At 49.0% G+C, this 21,495-nt stretch overlaps 1 protein-coding gene across 1 annotated transcript; it reads right to left on the reverse strand.

The window, feature by feature from the left end:
• Positions 1 to 10,117: 10,117 nt before the first annotated feature.
• ATP6V0B (ATPase H+ transporting V0 subunit b) lies at positions 10,118 to 19,299 on the reverse strand. The gene is made up of 6 exons (XM_089664840.1): positions 19,215 to 19,299; positions 19,019 to 19,096; positions 17,736 to 17,805; positions 16,534 to 16,585; positions 12,788 to 12,978; positions 10,118 to 10,532 (listed from the first exon to the last, which is right to left on the reverse strand). Exons 1-6 carry the CDS (start codon positions 19,271 to 19,273, stop codon positions 10,506 to 10,508), a joined length of 477 nt encoding a protein of 158 aa, XP_089520966.1. The 5' UTR covers positions 19,274 to 19,299; the 3' UTR covers positions 10,118 to 10,505.
• Between the last annotated feature and the right edge of the window lie 2,196 nt (positions 19,300 to 21,495).

Consider the following 21,495-nt stretch of genomic DNA (forward strand, 5'->3'; position numbering starts at 1 on the left):
AGAGCACTATTCCTTCTACTGACACAAATGATGGGGCACTATTTCCCCTCAATGACTTCAACAATAGGACACTATTCCTCAAGCTGACACCAATGATGGGGCACTATTCCTCCCACTGACACCAATCATGGGGCACTATTCCTCTTACTGACGCCAATGATGGGGCACTATTCCTCCTACTGACACAACTGAGTACTATTCCTCTCACAGACACCATTAATTGGGCACTATTCTTCCCACTTACACCAATGAAGGGGCCCTATTCCTCTCCCTAATACCAAAGATGCATTGTTTACTCCCAGATGCTGGGACAATTTCTACTCCCAACGGCCACAGTCCAGCCCACTGAAAGTCTGATGAACATTAAACTGGCCCTATATTTAGAAAGTTTGGAGACCCCTGCCCTAGGCCATTGGCAGCCACCTTTAATCTTAGGAAAGCTCCCAAGCCAAACCCTGCCCTCCATTCCGATCAAACTCTCCATATCCTTATCCCTCACTTCTGCCCCTCCCTTGCCTGTTAATTCTCTACTTTTTTGTAATTCCCTACCCCTAAACCCCCCCCCCTATTTGGGAGCACAGGAGGCAGGCAGGGTCACAGGATTTTGGAGGTTTTAAAATGCAGGCTATGTCCTCTCACTCCTGACCTTGTGCTCTTATTGCACAATGTATTGTCGTGTCGTAATATAATTTGCATTATTGTTGTAGATGACAATGTTCTGTATCTGCGTAATAGCATAACCATTGTATACACTTCTTTAGTATGAATAAAGTGCAGAGCCTAGGCAACCATAACCCAGCATATCTCACACCTACATGGCCTGTAGTCACATAGCTGAGGGTGCGTCGCATTTACATCCCGCAGGGCGGGAGTGAGGAAATCTCTTCCCATCTAAAGATACACTGTATAACCAAATATGTGACCATCACACTCATGAGTTTTTTGGACTTTCTATTCCCAAATCCATGGACATTGATATGGAAGAGCTCCCAACATTCCCAATGGCCATTAATATGGAGTTGCCTCAAACTCTACTATGCCCACCACCATTCGTATGGAGGTCCCTGCCCTCTTCCCCTTGGTTATTAATATTGAATCCACCCCCCCCCCCCCTTTGTGGCTACAAAATCCTCCACTCTTCAGGGAAGGCTTTCCAAAGATTTTGGAGGGTGTCTGTTGGAATGTGTGACGTTGTAAGGTCAGGTACTGATGTCAGATGAGAAGGCTCACCCTCAGTGTTGGGCTACGGTCAGGGCTTTGTGCTGGACATCCAAGTTCCTCCACACCAAACTGGTTAAACCATGTCTTTATGGAGCTGGCTCTTCTCTTCTGGAAAACTTTGGAGCATGGCTGTGGGAATTTGTGTTAAATAAGAAAATGGAATAGTTGTATGGCCAGATACTGGTGTTGGGCCAGAAGACCTGATCCAGAGTCCATCCCAAAGGTGTTCAGTAGAGTGGAGGTCAGGGTTCTGTGCAGGACACTTGAGTTCCTCAACACCAAACTGCTCAAACCATGTGTTTATGGAGCTGGCTCTACTCTTCTGGAAATGCATCCCACAAAACTTTGGAGCATGGCTGTGGGAATTTGTGTCCAATAAGAAAAAGGAACAGTTGTATGGTCAGATACTGATGTTGGACCAGAAGACCTGATTCAGAGTCCATCCCAAAGGTGTTCAGTAGAGTGGAGGTCAGGGCTCTGTGCAGGACACTCGAGTTCCTCAACACCAAACTGCTCAAACCATGTCTTTATGGACGTCCTGGAGCCACACTCCTCTTCCAAATGGTAAAATCATCTTTACTGTTCAGCACATGCACAGACGCCCCACCTATGATTCCTTGCGCACATGCGTCACTCCCTACTAGGGCTTAATCATGGAGCACTAGTTTCCAAAATTCGAAGACTACGCATGAAATCACATACTGAAAGAGATGATCATATCACCTGAGAGTTTCTGATTTTGGAGAGTAGCTTCAAGTGAAACTTTAAAATTAGGTCCTGATAGATCGCTTCAGAAAATGTATATTATATAGGGCGCGCTTGTTAGAGCCCAACCTCTGTAGCTGTAGGACAAAGGTGCCAGATGGATATCAGGGATGGATGGATAGGAGCAGTAACACTGAGGCAGCTCTTCTTAGAGTGGAAGCAAGGCAGTAAACATGAAAAGGAGAAGGAGGCTCCTCTTAGTGCGGTATAGACAATTTACTGCACAATTTAGAGGCACCTTCCTTTCCTTTTCATGTTCAGATCGCGTCCGGCTGGCACCTTTTACAGGTATAACCGTAACATTAAAAAAAAAAAAAGGCATATACTGTTTATAATCCAGTAATAGTCTTCTCTGCACATGCTCAGTTGCTCTCTATTGTTCAGCACTGTGCCAAATGTGTAGTGGCCAATCTGCTTTGCAGCCTATAGATTTACAGCTGCTCAGGGGCTCTGGGCTTCAGAAAAATGTCCGTCTCCAGCAAGAAGAAACAGGAACAATGCTGGAGGCAATTTACAGCACACACTGATTTGGTTACCATAACCATTATTGGGAAATGTACGTTCCTTGCTAAAGAGGTTGTTATGGGTAGAGTTCTGCTCTAAAAACAAACATTGTATACAAGTGATACAACATTAGTGGGTTGTCTTCTTTAACCTCTTCGCGCCGACGCCTCCCGGCCCTTTAAGTTTCAGAAGCCGGGAGGAGGGCGGGGTTTTAGGGCCATGTGACCCCCGTCACATGATCTGAAAATGTCCCGATCGAAAGGGGAGATCGGGACCTTTCCGTGAGTCACGGACATATGTGCTTGGAGCGCACAGGGCGCACGCTCTCAGCACAGATGCAGCCGCTCAGCGTCAAGCCCAGACACCGAGAAGCCGCATATTTGCGTGAGCTAAGCCTCAAAGGGTTAATAATGCTAATTAGTTAGAAAATGTTTAGATTGATCCATGTATGAAGAAATCCTCCCATCTGGTAACTCCCATTCTCTGAGCAAGCTCATCACAAATGAAGGGCATCAGCAGGCCAAGTTTGAGAAGACCACCCTATAGCAGATGGATCAATAAATGCAAATGGTGGCATTTATAATGGAACGCGCGGAGGAGGACAAACCCCTTAGTGAGCTAGAACGGGCAGGAGTGTATTCAGTGGAGCTCGGGAACTTTTTATAAGATGGGTCATGCTTGTTATCTTGTAGCCACTTCAAGTGGCCCTCAAGGTAAATGGAAAAATCTGGCGTCTCACAGCAATAGAAGGGTGCAGGCTCAATAAAGTTTGATCCAGAAAGCAGTGAAGGATGGGGGATGGAAAATCCCACCAATTGGCTCAACAGGTGGAGGGGAATGTGAAGAGTCTCAGCCTTGAGCTGCTCCTGAGCCTCGCCTTTAATGCATTTCACCCCACCCAACAAGGCATATGCAGGCCATACACGGGTCAAATTCCGAATGGATTTTCTTTAGAATATCGGAAATTTTGTGTGTTTTGTAATCCGATGATGCCACCATTGATTTCAAGATTCAACCAAGTCTTCAATTTCTCCTCCTGCTGCTACAGAAAATAATTTTTATAGCCAAGAATTTTCTTTTATTTCAAAAGGTCACAGCTTTATATTTCGCGCACGATTCCCCCGACATTGATTCGAAATTTGTTTGTTTTTTAAAAAATTTTCCAACATGCTCAATCACTCAAATTCGATGGTCGCATGAAAATCAGCCATTTCTGTGACACACTAATGGTGTGAAATTCAAACGAAAATTCTTGGAAAAGATTTGCAAAATAAATTTATTTCGGAATTTGACCCGTGTAAAATTCATACTTTTTTTTCACTTCCAAGATAACAAGCTTTGGGGGTCTGAGAGACACCTTTGGAGGGGAATATAAACAGCCTCAGCCTTGAGCTCCTCTTGACCACCGCCCTGATGCTTTTTGCCCCGCCTACTTTGGCTTAGATAGGTCCTATGACTATACCCGACCATACACAGGTCGAATTCTGAAATAAATTTCTTTCGCAAATCTTTTCCAAGAATTTTCGTTTGAATTTCACACCATTAGTGGGTCACAGAAACGGCCAATTTTCATGCGACCATTGAATTTAAGTGATTGAGCATGTTGGAAATTTTTTTTAAAACAAACAAACTTCAAATCAATGATGGGAGAATCGTGCAAGAAATATAAAAGCTGTGACCTGGAAATAAAAGAAAATTCTTGGCCCCAAAAATTCTTTGCTGTAGCAACACGAGGAGAAACTGAAGGCTCGGTTGGTTGAATTTTGAAATCAATGGTAGCGCCATTGGATTACAAAACGCACAAAATTTCCGATTTTCTAAAGAAAATTTGTTCGGAATTTGACCCGTGTATGGCCTGCATATGCCTCGTTGGGTGGGGTGAAATGCATTACGGGCGACGCACAGGAGGAGCTCAAGGCCGAGGCTCAGGAGGAGCTCAAGGCTGAGGCTCTTCACATTCCCCTCCAGCGGTATCTCTCAGACACTGAAGCTTATTTTCTAAGAAGTGAAAAAAAAAAAAAAGTATAAATTTTACACTTTTTTTTTTTAAACCAAGATCCAAAATATATTAAAATTAAATTAAGAAGTTCACAAATCAAAGTTTTTTTTTTTTTTCCTAACATAACAGATTGTATGAATAAGTTATCATGAAGCGCTCCTCATCAGAGGCAAATGTTTTCTAAATGAACTCTCCATGGAAATGACAAATCACGAGACAGGCACAGATTTTTATTGTATTTCAGATATAAAAGATTTTTCCATCACCCCAGGAGGGGACCCTGGCCCGTGGCGGAGTATCTGCAGTCGTTACATTCACAAACCAGGAAACCTACAACACAAAGGACACATCGACTCACAGCAGAAGTCAGATCAGACAGCAGGGGGTCGAACACGCTCCAGGCCCTCCCACCCCATCAGAGTGATAGAATTCTAGAAATTGGGGGTTCCGTGTCCAATCATACCCCACACTGCCAGCAGATTCAACTGCAAGAAGCCAGTTGCATGTGGCTGAAATTCAATGCAAATGTAACTTTACTGTTCTAGACAAGAAAACACAAAGTCCTGCAGGAAACACCTCGGAGGAGGAGCAGGAGGTCCACCAGCAGCACCTTCACTGCCTGGTTCTCTGAGAATCCAGTTCAGTGAACAGGAAAGGACCAGCACACTGTATTTCTGATGGAAGCGGCAGGCATGGTTCTGGACTTGCTAAAAAAAGTTCTGAGCCTGAAAACAGAAAATCCACATTTAAGGAGCTGCATTGAGACATTTTGCAGGCAATCCCCATTCATGTCAATTGGGATGCAGTAGCTTTTTCCAATTGGACAGCTGTGTGGGTGCAACTGGATGTCCAATGAATGCAGACAATGTGCGTCTGGGGACCCCCACCAATGAACGCAATGTACGTCTGGGGACCCACACCAATGAACGCAATGTGCGTCTTGGAATCCCCACCAATGAATGCAGGCAATGTGCGTCTGGGGACCCCCACCAATGAACGCAATGTACGTCTGGGGACCCACACCAATGAACGCAATGTGCGTCTTGGAATCCCCACCAATGAATGCAGGCAATGTGCGTCTGGGGACCCCCACCAATGAACGCAATGTGCGTCTTGGAGTCCCCACCAATGAACGCAATGTGCGTCTGGGGACTCCCACCAATGAACACAGACGATGTGCGTCTGGAGACCCCCACCAATGAACGCAATGTACATCTGGGGACCCCCACCAATGAACACAATGTGCAACTGGGGACCCCCACCAACGAATGCAAAGTGCATCTGGGGACCCCCACCAATGTTAAATCGAGAGCAGTAACTGTGTCCCCGCAGCTCCTACATACCAAATGACATGAATGGGACTTCCTGCAGCGATGCACGGACCACAGCTCATCCACGGGCGTACACCCATGTGAATGAGCTCTAAAGCTCATCACTGGGCCAATATTAAAAGCCACCCTGCATTTATTTATTTTTTTACCTTGCAAAAATAGATATACACACCTAAGCATGCTGTCTGGGTCCCTTGCTGGCACCAGGTACAGGGACAACTAATCCAGAGCTGCAAATGTGCCCACATTGGCTGGTAGCAGATTATGCGTGCGTCGCTACTCTTCTGGATCCTGAAAGACCCTTGCCACTGGACAGCCAATAGGAAAGTATTTACAGTACTATGCGAAAGTTATAGGCAGATGTGAAGAAATGCTGTAAAGTAAGAATGTGTTTAAAATATATATATATATATATATATTAACTGTTTATTTTTATTACTTTACAAAATGCAAAGTGAGCAAACAGAAGAAAAATCCAAATCAATACTTGGTGTGACCATCCTTCAGCTTCAAACTGGCAGCAATTCATTTCATCAAGCTATTTTGAAGAAGCACAAAGAAATGGGCAACATGTAGCATAGACGCACTGGTCAGGCAACGCTGAGGAGCGTAGACCCGGTGGTTGGGCGACCTTGGGGAGCGCAGATGCCGTGCTCAGGCGACCTTGAGGAGCGTAGACCCATTGGTCGGGCAACCTTGAGGAGCGTAGACCCGGTGGTCGGGCAACCTTGAGGAGCGTAGACCCGGTGGTCGGGCAACCTTGAGGAGCGTAGACGCCGTCGTCGGGCGACCTTGAGGAGCGTAGACCCGGTGGTCGGGCGACCTTGAGGAACGTTAACCTGGTGGTCGGGCAACCTTGAGGAGCGTAGGACCGGTGGTCGGGCAACCTTGAGGAGCGTAGACCCGGTGGTCGGGCAACCTTGAGGAGCGTTGACCCGGTGGTCGGGCAACCTTGAGGAGCGTTGACCCGGTGGTCGGGCAACCTGGAGGAGCGTAGGCCCGGTGGTCGGGCAACCTTGAGGAGCGTAGACCCGGTGGTCGGGCAACCTTGAGGAGCGTAGACCCGGTGGTCGGGCAACCTTGAGGAGCGTAGACCCGGTGGTCGGGCAACCTTGAGGAGCGTAGACCCGGTGGTCGGGCAACCTTGAGGAGCGTAGACCCGGTGGTCGGGCAACCTTGAGGAGCGTAGACCCGGTGGTCGGGCAACCTTGAGGAGCGTAGGCCGGTAGTCGGGCAAACTTGAGGAGCATAGACCCAGCGGTCGGCAAAGGAAACATCAGGTTTCCTTCTCTTCCACATAGGAAGATGTCCAGCAGTGCCATCTGTCCACAGCTGGGACCCAGGTACACCCATCTACTATCCAGAGAAGTCTGGCCAGGTCTTAATGAAAAACTGCACCCAAGCCACACCTCCGACATGGAAACAAGGCTAAGCGACTCAACTATGCAGAAAACATAGGAACTGGGGTGAAAAAAAATGGTAGCAGCTGCTCTGGACTAATGAGTCAAAATTGGAAATATTTGGTTGTAGCAGGAGGCAGTTTGTTGGCCAAAGGGCTGAAGAGCCGTTCAATATGGAGTGTCTACAGCAAGCATGGTGGAGATTCCTTGCAAGTTTCCAGCTGCATTTTTGCAAATAAAGCTGGTGATTTGGTCAGGATCAATGGTGTCCTCAATGCTGAGAAATACAAGCAGATATGTATCCATCATGCCATACCATCATGGAGGCGTGTGATTGGCCCCAAATTTATTCTGCAGCAGGACAACCACCCAAGACATGCTGCAAATGTTATTAAGACGCATCTTTGAAGCCCTGTGCTGGTTTGGCACCCACAGAGCCCTGATCTCACCCTCATGAAGTCCGTCAGGGATGACATGAAGAAACACAAGAATTGGAGGCAGCCAACAACCACAGACGATCTGGGCTTAGTTCTCCAGCATGATTGGAACAACCTACCCGCCGAGTTTCGTCAAAGTGCAAGTTTATCTAGAAGGAGGCAAAAGACAGTCCCACCAAATCTGGATTGGATTTTTCTTCTCTTCATTTACTTTCCACTTTGTTAATTGATGAAAACACTATTAACCTCCCTGGCGGTATTCCTGAGTGTAGCTCGGGGTTAACTTTCAGTACCAGAATTGGTAACCCCCCCCGAGCTACAGTCAGGATTACCCTGCAGTGCTTCTCCAGGATCCCTCGATCACTTACCTTGTCCTGCGCTCCCGCAATGTCCCCCCTGCAGTGTCTCCGGCAATGTCCTCCAGCCAATCCGTCTTCCAGGTTCTGTTCCCTGTGAGCGTCGGGACGTTCAGGGAGGGACCGGCGGGAAATTCAAAAATGTAAAAATTGACATTTGCTAAATACACTCAAATCTGATAGTATTCCATTCCTGCATCAAACCATTTCACATACATTTTGTCCCGAGTGCTTTGTCCGGCGCCCTGCCTGCATTCTTACTGTTCTTTCTGCCTGGAAACTGAGAAACGTCCATGGCGTCCAAAAAGCGTCCCTTTAGGTCAGACGCAGTTTTAGACCGGCTAGAGAACAGCGATAGTAAATCAGAACCACTTGCAGAATTGAGTGATAATGATTGGTGGGGGAAATTCCTCATCAGACACTGAAAACGATTCTGCGACTGAGCTCAGCGATGTGCAAACTTGGCGCTCTATTTCACATTTCAGTGTTTTTGGTTTGATTATATTATTGAATTACATTTATTATTTTTTTATGATTACTTATATTATAATTTCAGGTTTTAAGTTTTATTCTACCCGGGATGCTTACTAGACTCTTGTTCAGTGAGTTATTCCTAACAAATTACAAGCCTACAATAAAAAAAAAAAAACATTTCCATGCAAAAAAAGTACCGCTTTGAGCACAGAAATACTGACTTAATCAGACCGCTAGGGAGGCTACTTCTGTTTATGGACTTCTGTCCATATTTCTGTGCTGAAAGCGGTACATTTCTTTGCATGGAAATAAGAATTACAGGCCTACAATTAAAAAATACATAAGAATAACTCACTGAAATCTGTCCGAACAAGAGTCTAGTAAACATCCCGGGGAGGATAAAACTTGAAACACGAAATCATAAATTATAATTTAATAAATACTCATAAAAAATAATATAATAATAAATTTAATTCAATAATATAATCAAACCAAAAACACTGAAATGTGAAATATAGCGCCAAGTTCGCACATCACTGAGCTCAGTCGCAGAATCGTTTTCAGTGTCCGATGAGGAATTTCCCCCACGAATCATTATCACTCAATTCTGCAAGTGGTTCTGATTTACTATCGCTGTTCTCTAGCTGGTATAAAACCGCGTCTGACCTAAAGGGACGCTTTTTGGACACCATGGACGTTTCTCAGTTTCCAGGCAGAACGGGCGGTAAAAATGCAGGCAGGGCGCCGGACAAAGCACTCGGGACAAAATGTATGTGAAATGGTTTGATACAGGAATGTTATACTATGTGATTTTAGTGAATGTTGCTTTTTGACATTATTAAATTTCCCGCTGGTTCCGTCCCCCGTACGTCCCGACGTCGCAGGGAACGGAAGACAGATGCGACATCGGCCGGGGACGCTGCAGGGGGGACATCATGGGAACGCAGAACAAGGTAAGTGCAGGAGACGGGCGAACTGACAACTCATGGGGCCCCCGGGCAGTAAGGGATCATGGAGCCCGTGTCCTCGCCCACACTCAAACCACACCCAAAAAAGCCTATGAAAGGTACCAGGGGCATCTCTTGGGACCCCCTACTGACCCCAGGCCCTCAGGCAGTGCCCCAGTTTCCAAATGGTCAGTCCGCCCCTGGCAGGAGGGATCCCTGAGCAATGCTGCAGTGTATTCCCGAGTGTAGCTGGGGGGGGTTACAGCTTGTGGTACTGAAACTTTACCCCGAGCTACACTCGGGAATACCTCCAGGGGGGTTAAAGAATTCTTCATTTACAGCAATGTTTCCCCCACCTGCCTATAACTTTTGCACAATAGGTTTTTCTTTTAAGCCAGCTATCCGTTGAGTGGGGGATGGGCTTTAATGGTAGAACGGGTCATTTGGAAATGAACGATCCCTCTTCTGTCTGATCTGTCCACGTGGTCATGAAGGGAACACTACAGCGCCATGCATGCAGCCCTCTGAACCTGCAAATCACAGACATTTAGTAGCAGCGAGCGGCACGTGCAGCGTCCTGGTTCTGCGTCTACATACAGCCACGACGAGGTATGTACAGCTATAGACAAATATACATCCTTCACTACAGATTCATTCTCGCAATAAACTCTCCAGTCTGTACATGGTGGGAGGGAATCCTGCGCACCTCGGCGCTCCTTTACTTTATTCACATAAAAACGGCCACAGGACCGGCGGTCAGAGATGGAGGGGGAGGGGAATGACAACACTCGCTTGGAGTTTGTACCTTCGTAAACGGAGCTCCACAAAACAAATATATATATATTTTATCACAAGATCCTAAAACAGGGCGACATCGGAGTAAAATAATTATATACACCATCTTTACAGCACATTTCAGGAGTTTCAAATAAAAATACAACCGGGCCCCAAAGAAAAAAAAAAAAAAAATAAAGTCATGTGACGGCGATGTCAGATGAGCACATGGAATAAATAAATCTTGTCTTCTGGTCTCTGGAATGGAAGACGGAACTCTCAGCTCCACGCAGCCGCTCAATCCCCCATCTTTACTTTAGAGGTCTGGAAGAGACAGGCAAGATGATGATCGGGGGAGGGAGGGGGGGGGCGCACAATCATAGGTGGGGGGTGAAGAAATAGATTAGGATGATCGAAAAATAAAAGGTTCACATTTATTATAAAAAAAAAACAAAAAACATAATTATACAGATTTATTTAGCGCCAACAGTTTTCTCAAAGCTTTACAAAATATTTTTACATATGTGTGTTATACTTACCGTATTTTTCGCTCCATAAGATGCACTCCCCCCTACCGGCCCGGTATTCCCACCCCCACGTCAGAATACCGGGCCAGCCGCTTGGCTCTTCTGTGCAGAAGAACTCGCTCCTCTGTCCTACCTGTCCCTCGGTCCAGCGGTGTCCTGCTTCCATCGATCGTCTTCAGTGTGGGCACCCGACTGTGACAGCTTGCAGCTTCACAACCAGGAGCCTGCTGCGCATGCATGAGAAGCTTTGTGCTTTGTGAATGGCCCTGTAGTCTTCTGGGTCCGCAGTCCCCGGTCATCTCCTGTACCGTGTCCGCAGTCCCCGGTCATCTCCTGTACCGTGTCCGCAGTCCCCGGTCATCTCCTGTACCGTGTCCGCAGTCCCCTGTCATCTCCTGTACCGTGTCCGCAGTCCCCTGTCATCTCCTGTACCGTGTCCGCAGTCCCCGGTCATCTCCTGTACCGTGTCCGCAGTCCCCGGTCATCTCCTGTACCGTGTCCGCAGTCCCCGGTCATCTCCTGTACCGTGTCCGCAGTCCCCGGTCATCTCCTGTACCGTGTCCGCAGTCCCCGGTCATCTCCTGTACCGTGTCCGCAGTCCCCGGTCATCTCCTGTACCGTGTCCGCAGTCCCCGGTCATCTCCTGTACCGTGTCCGCAGTCCCCGGTCATCTCCTGTACCGTGTCCGCAGTCCCCGGTCATCTCCTGTACCGTGTCCGCAGTCCCCGGTCATCTCCTGTACCGTGTCCGCAGTCCCCGGTCATCTCCTGTACCGTGTCCGCAGTCTCCGGTCATCTCCTGTACCGTGTCCGCAGTCTCCGGTCATCTCCTGTACCGTGTCCGCAGTCTCCGGTCATCTCCTGTACCATGTCCGCAGTCTCCGGTCATCTCCTGTACTATGTCCGTAGTCCCCGGTCATCTCCTGTACTGTGTCCGCAGTCTCTGGTCATCTCCTGTACTATGTCTGCAGTCTCTGACCATCTCCTGTACTATGTCTGCAGTCTCTGACCATCTCCTGTACTATGTCTGCAGTCTTTGACCATCTCCTGTACTACGTCCGCAGTCTCTGGTTATCTCCTCTTTGCTGTGCGATTTGAGCCCTTTCATTTTGTACAGCTCAAATCACACCACACCACCAAGAGGTGAGGCATCTTTATTTCTGGCTGCACACTGGACTCCGATGTGATACGATTTAGGCAAATCACACCTGAATTTTGTGCTGTTAAATTAACATTGACACACACATCAGATCACATGACTGCACTGTGGCTCCAATGTGGGGGTCTCTCTCCACACACAGAAGCTGGTAATCACTGGAGTGGACACTGCTACTACACCGCTACCGCTACTACACCACTGCCAGCACCGCTACCACCACCGCACTGCTGCTACACCGCTACCACCACCGCACTGCTGCTACACCGCTACCACCACCGCACTGCTGCTACACCGCTACCACCACCGCACTGCTACTGCAGTGATAACTAGCTTTCATTATGTAGAGAGGAGGTCGGCTGCTCAGCACAGATGCCATTCAGAGATTGTATTTTCTCATTAAATGCAAAGCATCCTCTGATTGGAAGAGGAGAGTGATGTCACTGCCCCACCTCATCCAATCACAGAATGCATAACACTAATTCAGAAATTACAAATCTCTGAATAGCATCCCTGCCGGGCGGCCGGCCTCCTCTGTTCATAGTGCAGTAGGACAGCTGCTCAGCGAGGGATCCAGAAGCTGGCGGAGATGGGTGCAGGAGGAGCGAGGCGGAGATGGGTGCAGGAGGAGCGAGGCGGAGATGGGTGTAGTAGCAGTGTTCTGGGGGTGTTCTGCTACATGTGAACAGCCTCAGCGAAGTGATAGTCAACGCTGGGACATGTAGTGCGGCCTCCACCCAGCAATAAACGCCTGACGGGGAGTTCACGCAATCCATCCAAAATGACTCGCTTCCAGCGAGACCAAAGATGTCCTCCAACATGGCCGACTGGTGCGCCACGACACCATACGGCTCCGCCTACTCCTCTATACGGCTCCGCCTACACCTCTGTACCTACCTGCAGAATGGCCACAATAACCCCGAACAGGCCGATGGCGCTGCCGAAAATTTCTACAATCAGAATCTTCACGAAAAGGCTGCCGTTCTGAGCGTCGGCCAGCGCTGCGCCACTGCCAACGATCCCGACACAGATCCCGCAGAACAGGTTAGAAAAGCCCACGGTGAGGCCGGCCCCAAACATGGAGAACCCTACAGATACAAAACCAGAGGCCGGTCACACTACGGACGTCATGTTCGGGCGATCAGAAGGGACACATGAAACATCTAATATCACAAGAGAGGGAACACTGAAAGGAGATACGGGAGGAAAGAACATTCCGCTCATATCTACATATGGGGGGGGGGGGAGGTAGGGGAGAATCAACCAAAGAAGGTCTGAAAGCCTAATACAGAGAAGGCATTGTGAGTGAGAACCACAGCCGGCCACACCACTACAACACTGCCATCTAGTGACCATATTGCAGAATGCACAGTGATAATAGAGGGCTTAAAGTCATCCCTGTGCTGAGTTCCCGGGTCTGTACACCCGCTGTGCCCATTATGAAGGGTTCCCACCATCCCTGTGCTGAGTTCCTGGGTCTGTACACTCACTGTGCCCATTATGAGGGGTTCCCACTATCTCTGTGCTGAGTTACCAGGTCTGTACACCCGCTGTGCCCATTATGAAGGGTTCCCCCCATTCCTGTGCTGAGTTCCTGGGTCTGTACACTCACTGTGCCCATTATGAGGGGTTCCCACCATACCTGTGCTGAGTTACCAGGTCTGTACACCCGTTGTGCCCATTATGAGGGGTTCCCACCATCTCTGTGCTGTGTGCCCAGGTCTGTACACCCGCAGTGAGGTGTTCCCACTATCTCTGTGCTTAGTTCCCGGGTCTGTACACCCGCAGTGCCCATTATGAGAGATTCCCGCCATCCCTGTGCCGAGTTCCCGGGTCTGTACACCCGCTGTGCCCATTATGAAGGGTACCCACCATCCCTGTGCCGAGTTCCCGAATCTGTACACTCACTGTGCCCATTATGAGGGGCTCCCACCATACCTGTGCCGAGTTACCAGGTCTGTACACTCGCTGTACAAAAAAGGAGGGTTGTGAAAAGAGATTCACAGAAAAGCGGCTACATAATGAACAGAACGTGACACTAAGGGAATAATTTCCAAAAATTATGCTTTATTACACACAAATGAATATGACATATGGGCATTCGCCCTGGTTTACCATCACCTCAGTATGAGACAATACACACAGACCTAAAACCATTTAAAATGACACAAAGACCGGTCTAAATGTATGTGTAGCAGGGAAAATGGCTACATGAGTCTAGTGTCCCTGCAACACAAACACACAGGTGAACACTTCCCTAGGGAGGTGTATCCAAAAATTATGCCATGGGCATACCATAATAGAGGATATAAGGGATTAAACAGTAACCATAATGGCAAATCCCTATCAAGAAATCCAAAAAATTATACTGTAGATATATATATATCACATGTATGCAATGGAGCAAGCACAATATGCGTCAAAAAGGAGAGTAGCAGGCCTCAGGCCTGTATGAAGGAAGACATAAATGTCAAATATATTGTACAATACATTCCTGTGCCGGCACAAGTGGTTGGGGCCCATTCATCTGTAATATAGATAGCTGTTTCCTAGAGCTCTTGGATGGGAATATGCCCCATTTATTTCCAGGATGGAAGAAAAGATGCACACAGCAGCACTCTGCTTAAAATGGTTTCTTCACCACTTCACGTGGACTATACACCACTTTTTGTAGGAAAAAACAAGACACATCCCAAAGACTCTTCTGCCTGTTGAAATATATATGGTATATCTTGTTTCCTATACAAAGCACCATGATGTCCCCATCCTGTAGTGAAACAAACAATATGTGGGAAGTCACTGACAGATACGTCACTTCCGGTCATGCGCACTAGGTGGAACGCACGCTGACCCATAAGGAGGAAGCCATCTTCACAAGCCATGAGGCAAGCCTAAGCAGCACAAGCGCCGAGAAGGGGCTGGAACCCGCGGTATATCGGCGGATGTCAGCGGTGGTTCCTTGGCCGCCTTGGCCCTGTATGGCAGTACCTATGAAGGATTTCTCTTTCATTCCCGTTATCCATAGCACAGGTGATGAGTGGATTGTCGCAGGACATTAGATATATGGTCCTCTGTGATCTTTATGACCTATATATCTTCTATAGATATATAGGTCATAAAGATCACAGAGGACCATATATCTAATGTCCTGCGACAATCCACTCATCACCTGTGCTATGGATAACGGGAATGAAAGAGAAATCCTTCATAGGTACTGCCATACAGGGCCAAGGCGGCCAAGGAACCACCGCTGACATCCGCCGATATACCGCGGGTTCCAGCCCCTTCTCGGCGCTTGTGCTGCTTAGGCTTGCCTCATGGCTTGTGAAGATGGCTTCCTCCTTATGGGTCAGCGTGCGTTCCACCTAGTGCGCATGACCGGAAGTGACGTATCTGTCAGTGACTTCCCACATATTGTTTGTTTCACTACAGGATGGGGACATCATGGTGCTTTGTATAGGAAACAAGATATACCATATATATTTCAACAGGCAGAAGAGTCTTTGGGATGTGTCTTGTTTTTTCCTACAAAAAGTGGTGTATAGTCCACGTGAAGTGGTGAAGAAACCATTTTAAGCAGAGTGCTGCTGTGTGCATCTTTTCTTCCATCCTGGAAATAAATGGGGCATATTCCCATCCAAGAGCTCTAGGAAACAGCTATCTATATTACAGATGAATGGGCCCCAACCACTTGTGCCGGCACAGGAATGTATTGTACAATATATTTGACATTTATGTCTTCCTTCATACAGGCCTGAGGCCTGCTACTCTCCTTTTTGACGCATATTGTGCTTGCTCCATTGCATACATGTGATATATATATATCTACAGTATAATTTTTTGGATTTCTTGATAGGGATTTGCCATTATGGTTACTGTTTAATCCCTTATATCCTCTATTATGGTATGCCCATGGCATAATTTTTGGATACACCTCCCTAGGGAAGTGTTCACCTGTGTGTTTGTGTTGCAGGGACACTAGACTCATGTAGCCATTTTCCCTGCTACACATACATTTAGACCGGTCTTTGTGTCATTTTAAATGGTTTTAGGTCTGTGTGTATTGTCTCATACTGAGGTGATGGTAAACCAGGGCGAATGCCCATATGTCATATTCATTTGTGTGTAATAAAGCATAATTTTTGGAAATTATTCCCTTAGTGTCACGTTCTGTTCATTATGTAGCTGCTTTTCTGTGAATCTCTTTTCACAACCCTCCTTTTTTGTATGCCTCTTTTGGCTACTGAATGGAGACCATACATTGGGTGACACGTTAATGTATTTAATAACCTCTTTAATAACTATCTTAGTATATCTGTACACTCGCTGTGCCTATTATAAGGGGTTCCCACCATCCCTGTGCCGAGTTCCCGGGTCTGTACACCCGATGTGCACATTATAAGGGGTTCCCACTATCCCTGTGCTGAGTTCCCAGGTCTGTACACCCGCTGTGCCTATTATAAGGGGTTCCCACCATCCCTGTGCCGAGTTCCCGGGTCTGTACACCCGATGTGCACATTATAAGGGGTTCCCACTATCCCTGTGCTGAGTTCCCGGGTCTGTACACCCGCTGTGCACATTATAAGGGGTTCCCACCATCCCTGTGCTGAGTTCCTGGGTCTGTAAACCTGCAGAAGACTGACCTGCATGGTAGTTGTTTCTCCCGATGGTCTCCGGAGTGTTTCCTGAGAAACGCTGCAAAAGAAAAAAGTCAGGTTAACAGCGACGCACCCAGGAGCCATCACCCCGAGCCCATGAAACACATCTGACCCCACCCTGTGCCCGGCTCAGCGCGTGGGGTCAGGGGGCGGACAGGGCAGCAGCCGTCACACTTCATCCGATGAGTCCGATACAAAGCAGCAAAATAATGTGAAAAAAAAAATTCAGAATCAAGTCAACACAATTCCAACAATCGGCTCTGGGATCCCCAGCAACACCTCCATCAGGTGTCTGGACCGACTCTTGGAATTTGGGTCGGAGATATCACCATTAATAACCTCTGCGGTTTTTTTATTTTTTGCACTATTAAAAAAAAAGGGAGGGACAATTCTGGGGGAAAAAAAAATATATATTTTTGACTTTTTGATATTAAACATATCCAGTAAAAAAAAAAAAAAAAAAAAAAATCAAATTTCATCATAAATTTAGGCCGAAATGTATTCAGCTCTGTCTTCGCTAGCAAAAAAAAAAAAGAAAAAGAAGAAGATTGGCCAATCAGTGATCACATGAATAGTAGTAAGCAAGATGTCACTTCTGACATCATTGATTACTACATGTGAAATCTGTGAATGATCACAGAGATCACATGGTACAGGACTATTCACAACAGCCTTGTACCATGTGACAAGCTGTGACCAATCACAGCTCACACAGTATTCCTCAATGGCTGCAAGAATGCAGCCAGAGAGGAGGAGAAACGATTCCTCTTACAGCCTTTATGGGTGTAAAAGCAATCAGTGTAAAAAAAAAAAAAAAAAAAATTTATCACCCCCTACAAGTAGTACAGTGTCACCATGGTGACATTGTACTGCTAGGGTGACAGTATGAGATATAGATATAAAATCTGATAATGTTTAACAGGTTCCCTCCTGGCCTATAGCCAGATGGTGGCCTGCAAAACCCCTCGTCCCCCCGGGTGGATGCTATATGGCGTCCTTTCGGGCATGGGAAGGGGGTGAAAGAGTCCGGACTGGAAGGGGGGGGGGGGGGGGGCGGGGGGAGGTGACAGGGTCCGGACTGAAGGGGGGGGGGTGACAGGGTCCGGACTGGAGGGGGGGGGGGGGTGATTGTGACAGGGTCCAGACTGGAAGTGGTTATGTCAGGTGTCAGAGCGGAGGAGCCTCACCTCGGCCATGTTGCTGATTACAATGGCCATGATGATTCCGTAGATGGCCACGGCTTCGCAGAAGATGATGCTGGAAGACGGAAATGAATAGACATGAATGCGATTACCATCACCCAGACCCCCCCCCCCCTCCAGTCATGTGACAATGGGATCCTTCTTCCTCGATTAGAGCAGGACTTTACCCATAATGCCTTGACAAAAGAATTATTCTTTAGCGGGAAGCAAACATTCTCCACATTATTATTTATGCGCTAAATGGCCTCCAACATTCCGGTTTCTTCTTGCTGGGGGCGGCCATCTTGCTCAAGCCCAGAGCCCCCGAGCAGCAGGAAACCTTTAGGCTGTCAGCAGATTTGCCTCTACATTTTCAGGTGTACCAAAAAAAAAAAAAATAGAGAGCAACTGAGCACGTGCAGAGCAGGGCGAGACCGCGCACTGCTGGATTGTACACGGGATAGGAACTTATTTTGAATGTTTTCCATAACTGTACCTGCAAATGTGGCCGGCCTGAGGAGCACCAGCAGGACTTCATTTTCTGACTAAAGTTCCGCTTGGCACCGGCAGTGCACGAATATGCTGCCCCTCGGTGACTGGGCCTGGACGCCGAGAGGCCGCACATTTGCTCAGCCGAAACAAATGTGCGCCCTGCGTGATCCCAGCACAGAAAAGTTCCTGGAAAGCTCCCAAATCGCTACTTGCATTCATGATCATGTGACCGCTGTGACAGCCAATCACATGATCCTAAAACCCAGCCCAACTCCCGGTGTCAGAAACCCCTTAAAGCTAGGGTGTCAAACTGGTGGCCCTCCAGCTGTTGCCAAACTACAAGTCCCATCATTCCCCTGCCTTTAGGAGTCATCCTTGTAACTGTCAATCTTGCAATGCCTCATGGGACTTGTAGTTTGGCAACAACTGGAGGGCCACCAGTTTGACACCCGTGCCTTGAAGGGTCAGGAGGCACAGGCACCAAGTGGTTGAGCAGTAGGATTGGCTACATGGCACACTTACAGGATGGAAGAGGAGGTGCCTAAGTGGGTGGAGCTCAGACTTACCTGACGAGCGATGTCAGGGAATCTACAGTAACAGGTCATCAGATCACATGACATGTATTACCTCATTGGAGGGTTTTACAATTCACCAACGTAGATTCCCAACCTGTATTGTAACGGTCTAGAGTTCCCCTTCCAATAATGGGATTTCAGCAGAACTGGAGCAGGACGTCATTTAATCCAATGACTGAAGAAGGAACAACAATGGTCACTGCAGGACTGATGGACACTTACCTGACCAGGTTCTTGGTTTTAATACGTGGAGCCTTCACCCCTCCGCCCAGGATGCTGGAGCCAGTGATGTAAATACCCCTTTAAGAAGATGCAGACAATTAGTCACAGGGACAGAATACAGCAGTCCTCAGTGTACAGGGACAGGTCACACAGTCAATGGCTACCCCCTCCCCCCCCCCACACCGGGGACACTTACCAGGCTGCTCCCACCACAGACAGCGAGATGGCCAAGCCGATGCCAAGGTTCGCCCACATGTACGGTGAGGTCTCGGTCAGGAACCTGAAGAAAAAACATGGACCAATCAGATACAAGTCTTCACATCACATCGGATATGTGACAGAGCAGACCATTGGCTGGAAGCACACAGCTGATATGTAGGATGTTCAATGTTACAGGAAATCGAATATTTATTAAATTAGGGCCACCGACAATAAAAAGATTACATTCGATCTCGAGGAGCGGCAGGACATGGAGCCTACAATGTAAACACCACTGACCAAAGGGCACGCCTTCCTCCTCCCACCAACGATGGACACGCCTTCCTCCTCCCGCTGACCACCAACGATGGACACGCCTTCCTCCTCCCGCTGACCACAAGCAATGACCATTGGTTCCTCCTGTCATTGACCATCAGTGATGAAAATACATTTCTCTCACTGACAGTGAACAGGCCTTTTGTTTAGGGACCCCTACCCTTCTCAATGAAGGAAAGCGATGGCCAGGCCTCTCCCTCCTCCGGCCATCAACTATGGCCAGGCCTCTCCCTCCTCCGGCCATCAACTATGGCCAGGCCTCTCCCTCCTCCGGCCATCAACTATGGCCAGGCCTCTCCCTCCTCCGGCCATCAACTATGGCCAGGCCTCTCCCTCCTCCGGCCATCAACTATGGCCAGGCCTCTCCCTCCTCCGGCCATCAACTATGGCCAGGCCTCTCCCTCCTCCGGCCATCAACTATGGCCAGGCCTCTCCCTCCTCCGGCCATCAACTATGGCCAGGCCTCTCCCTCCTCCGGCCATCAACTATGGCCAGGCCTCTCCCTCCTCCGGCCATCAACTATGGCCAGGCCTCTCCCTCCTCCGGCCATCAACTATGGCCAGGCCTCTCCCTCCTCCGGCCATCAACTATGGCCAGGCCTCTCCCTCCTCCGGCCATCAACTATGGCCAGGCCTCTCCCTCCTCCGGCCATCAACTATGGCCAGGCCTCTCCCTCCTCCGGCCATCAACTATGGCCAGGCCTCTCCCTCCTCCGGCCATCAACTATGGCCAGGCCTCTCCCTCCTCCGGCCATCAACTATGGCCAGGCCTCTCCCTCCTCCGGCCATCAACTATGGCCAGGCCTCTCCCTCCTCCGGCCATCAACTATGGCCAGGCCTCTCCCTCCTCCGGCCATCAACTATGGCCAGGCCTCTCCCTCCTCCGGCCATCAACTATGGCCAGGCCTCTCCCTCCTCCGGCCATCAACTATGGCCAGGCCTCTCCCTCCTCCGGCCATCAACTATGGCCAGGCCTCTCCCTCCTCCGGCCATCAACTATGGCCAGGCCTCTCCCTCCTCCGGCCATCAACTATGGCCAGGCCTCTCCCTCCTCCGGCCATCAACTATGGCCAGGCCTCTCCCTCCTCCGGCCATCAACTATGGCCAGGCCTCTCCCTCCTCCGGCCATCAACTATGGCCAGGCCTCTCCCTCCTCCGGCCATCAACTATGGCCAGGCCTCTCCCTCCTCCGGCCATCAACTATGGCCAGGCCTCTCCCTCCTCCGGCCATCAACTATGGCCAGGCCTCTCCCTCCTCCGGCCATCAACTATGGCCAGGCCTCTCCCTCCTCCGGCCATCAACTATGGCCAGGCCTCTCCCTCCTCCGGCCATCAACTATGGCCAGGCCTCTCCCTCCTCCGGCCATCAACTATGGCCAGGCCTCTCCCTCCTCCGGCCATCAACTATGGCCAGGCCTCTCCCTCCTCCGGCCATCAACTATGGCCAGGCCTCTCCCTCCTCCGGCCATCAACTATGGCCAGGCCTCTCCCTCCTCCGGCCATCAACTATGGCCAGGCCTCTCCCTCCTCCGGCCATCAACTATGGCCAGGCCTCTCCCTCCTCCGGCCATCAACTATGGCCAGGCCTCTCCCTCCTCCGGCCATCAACTATGGCCAGGCCTCTCCCTCCTCCGGCCATCAACTATGGCCAGGCCTCTCCCTCCTCCGGCCATCAACTATGGCCAGGCCTCTCCCTCCTCCGGCCATCAACTATGGCCAGGCCTCTCCCTCCTCCGGCCATCAACTATGGCCAGGCCTCTCCCTCCTCCGGCCATCAACTATGGCCAGGCCTCTCCCTCCTCCGGCCATCAACTATGGCCAGGCCTCTCCCTCCTCTGGCCATCAACTATGGCCCCTAACCTTCTCAATGCTAAATGGAAAACTTTTGCTTGAGTTCTTCCTGAAAAACAACTAAATCTGAAGCAGGAATAACCTGATCTACCA

This window comes from Staurois parvus, unplaced genomic scaffold (genome assembly GCF_062004578.1).
Source record: "Staurois parvus isolate SC_StPar_1 unplaced genomic scaffold, SC_StPar_1.0 ptg002065l, whole genome shotgun sequence".
NCBI classification, from domain to species: domain Eukaryota; kingdom Metazoa; phylum Chordata; class Amphibia; order Anura; family Ranidae; genus Staurois; species Staurois parvus.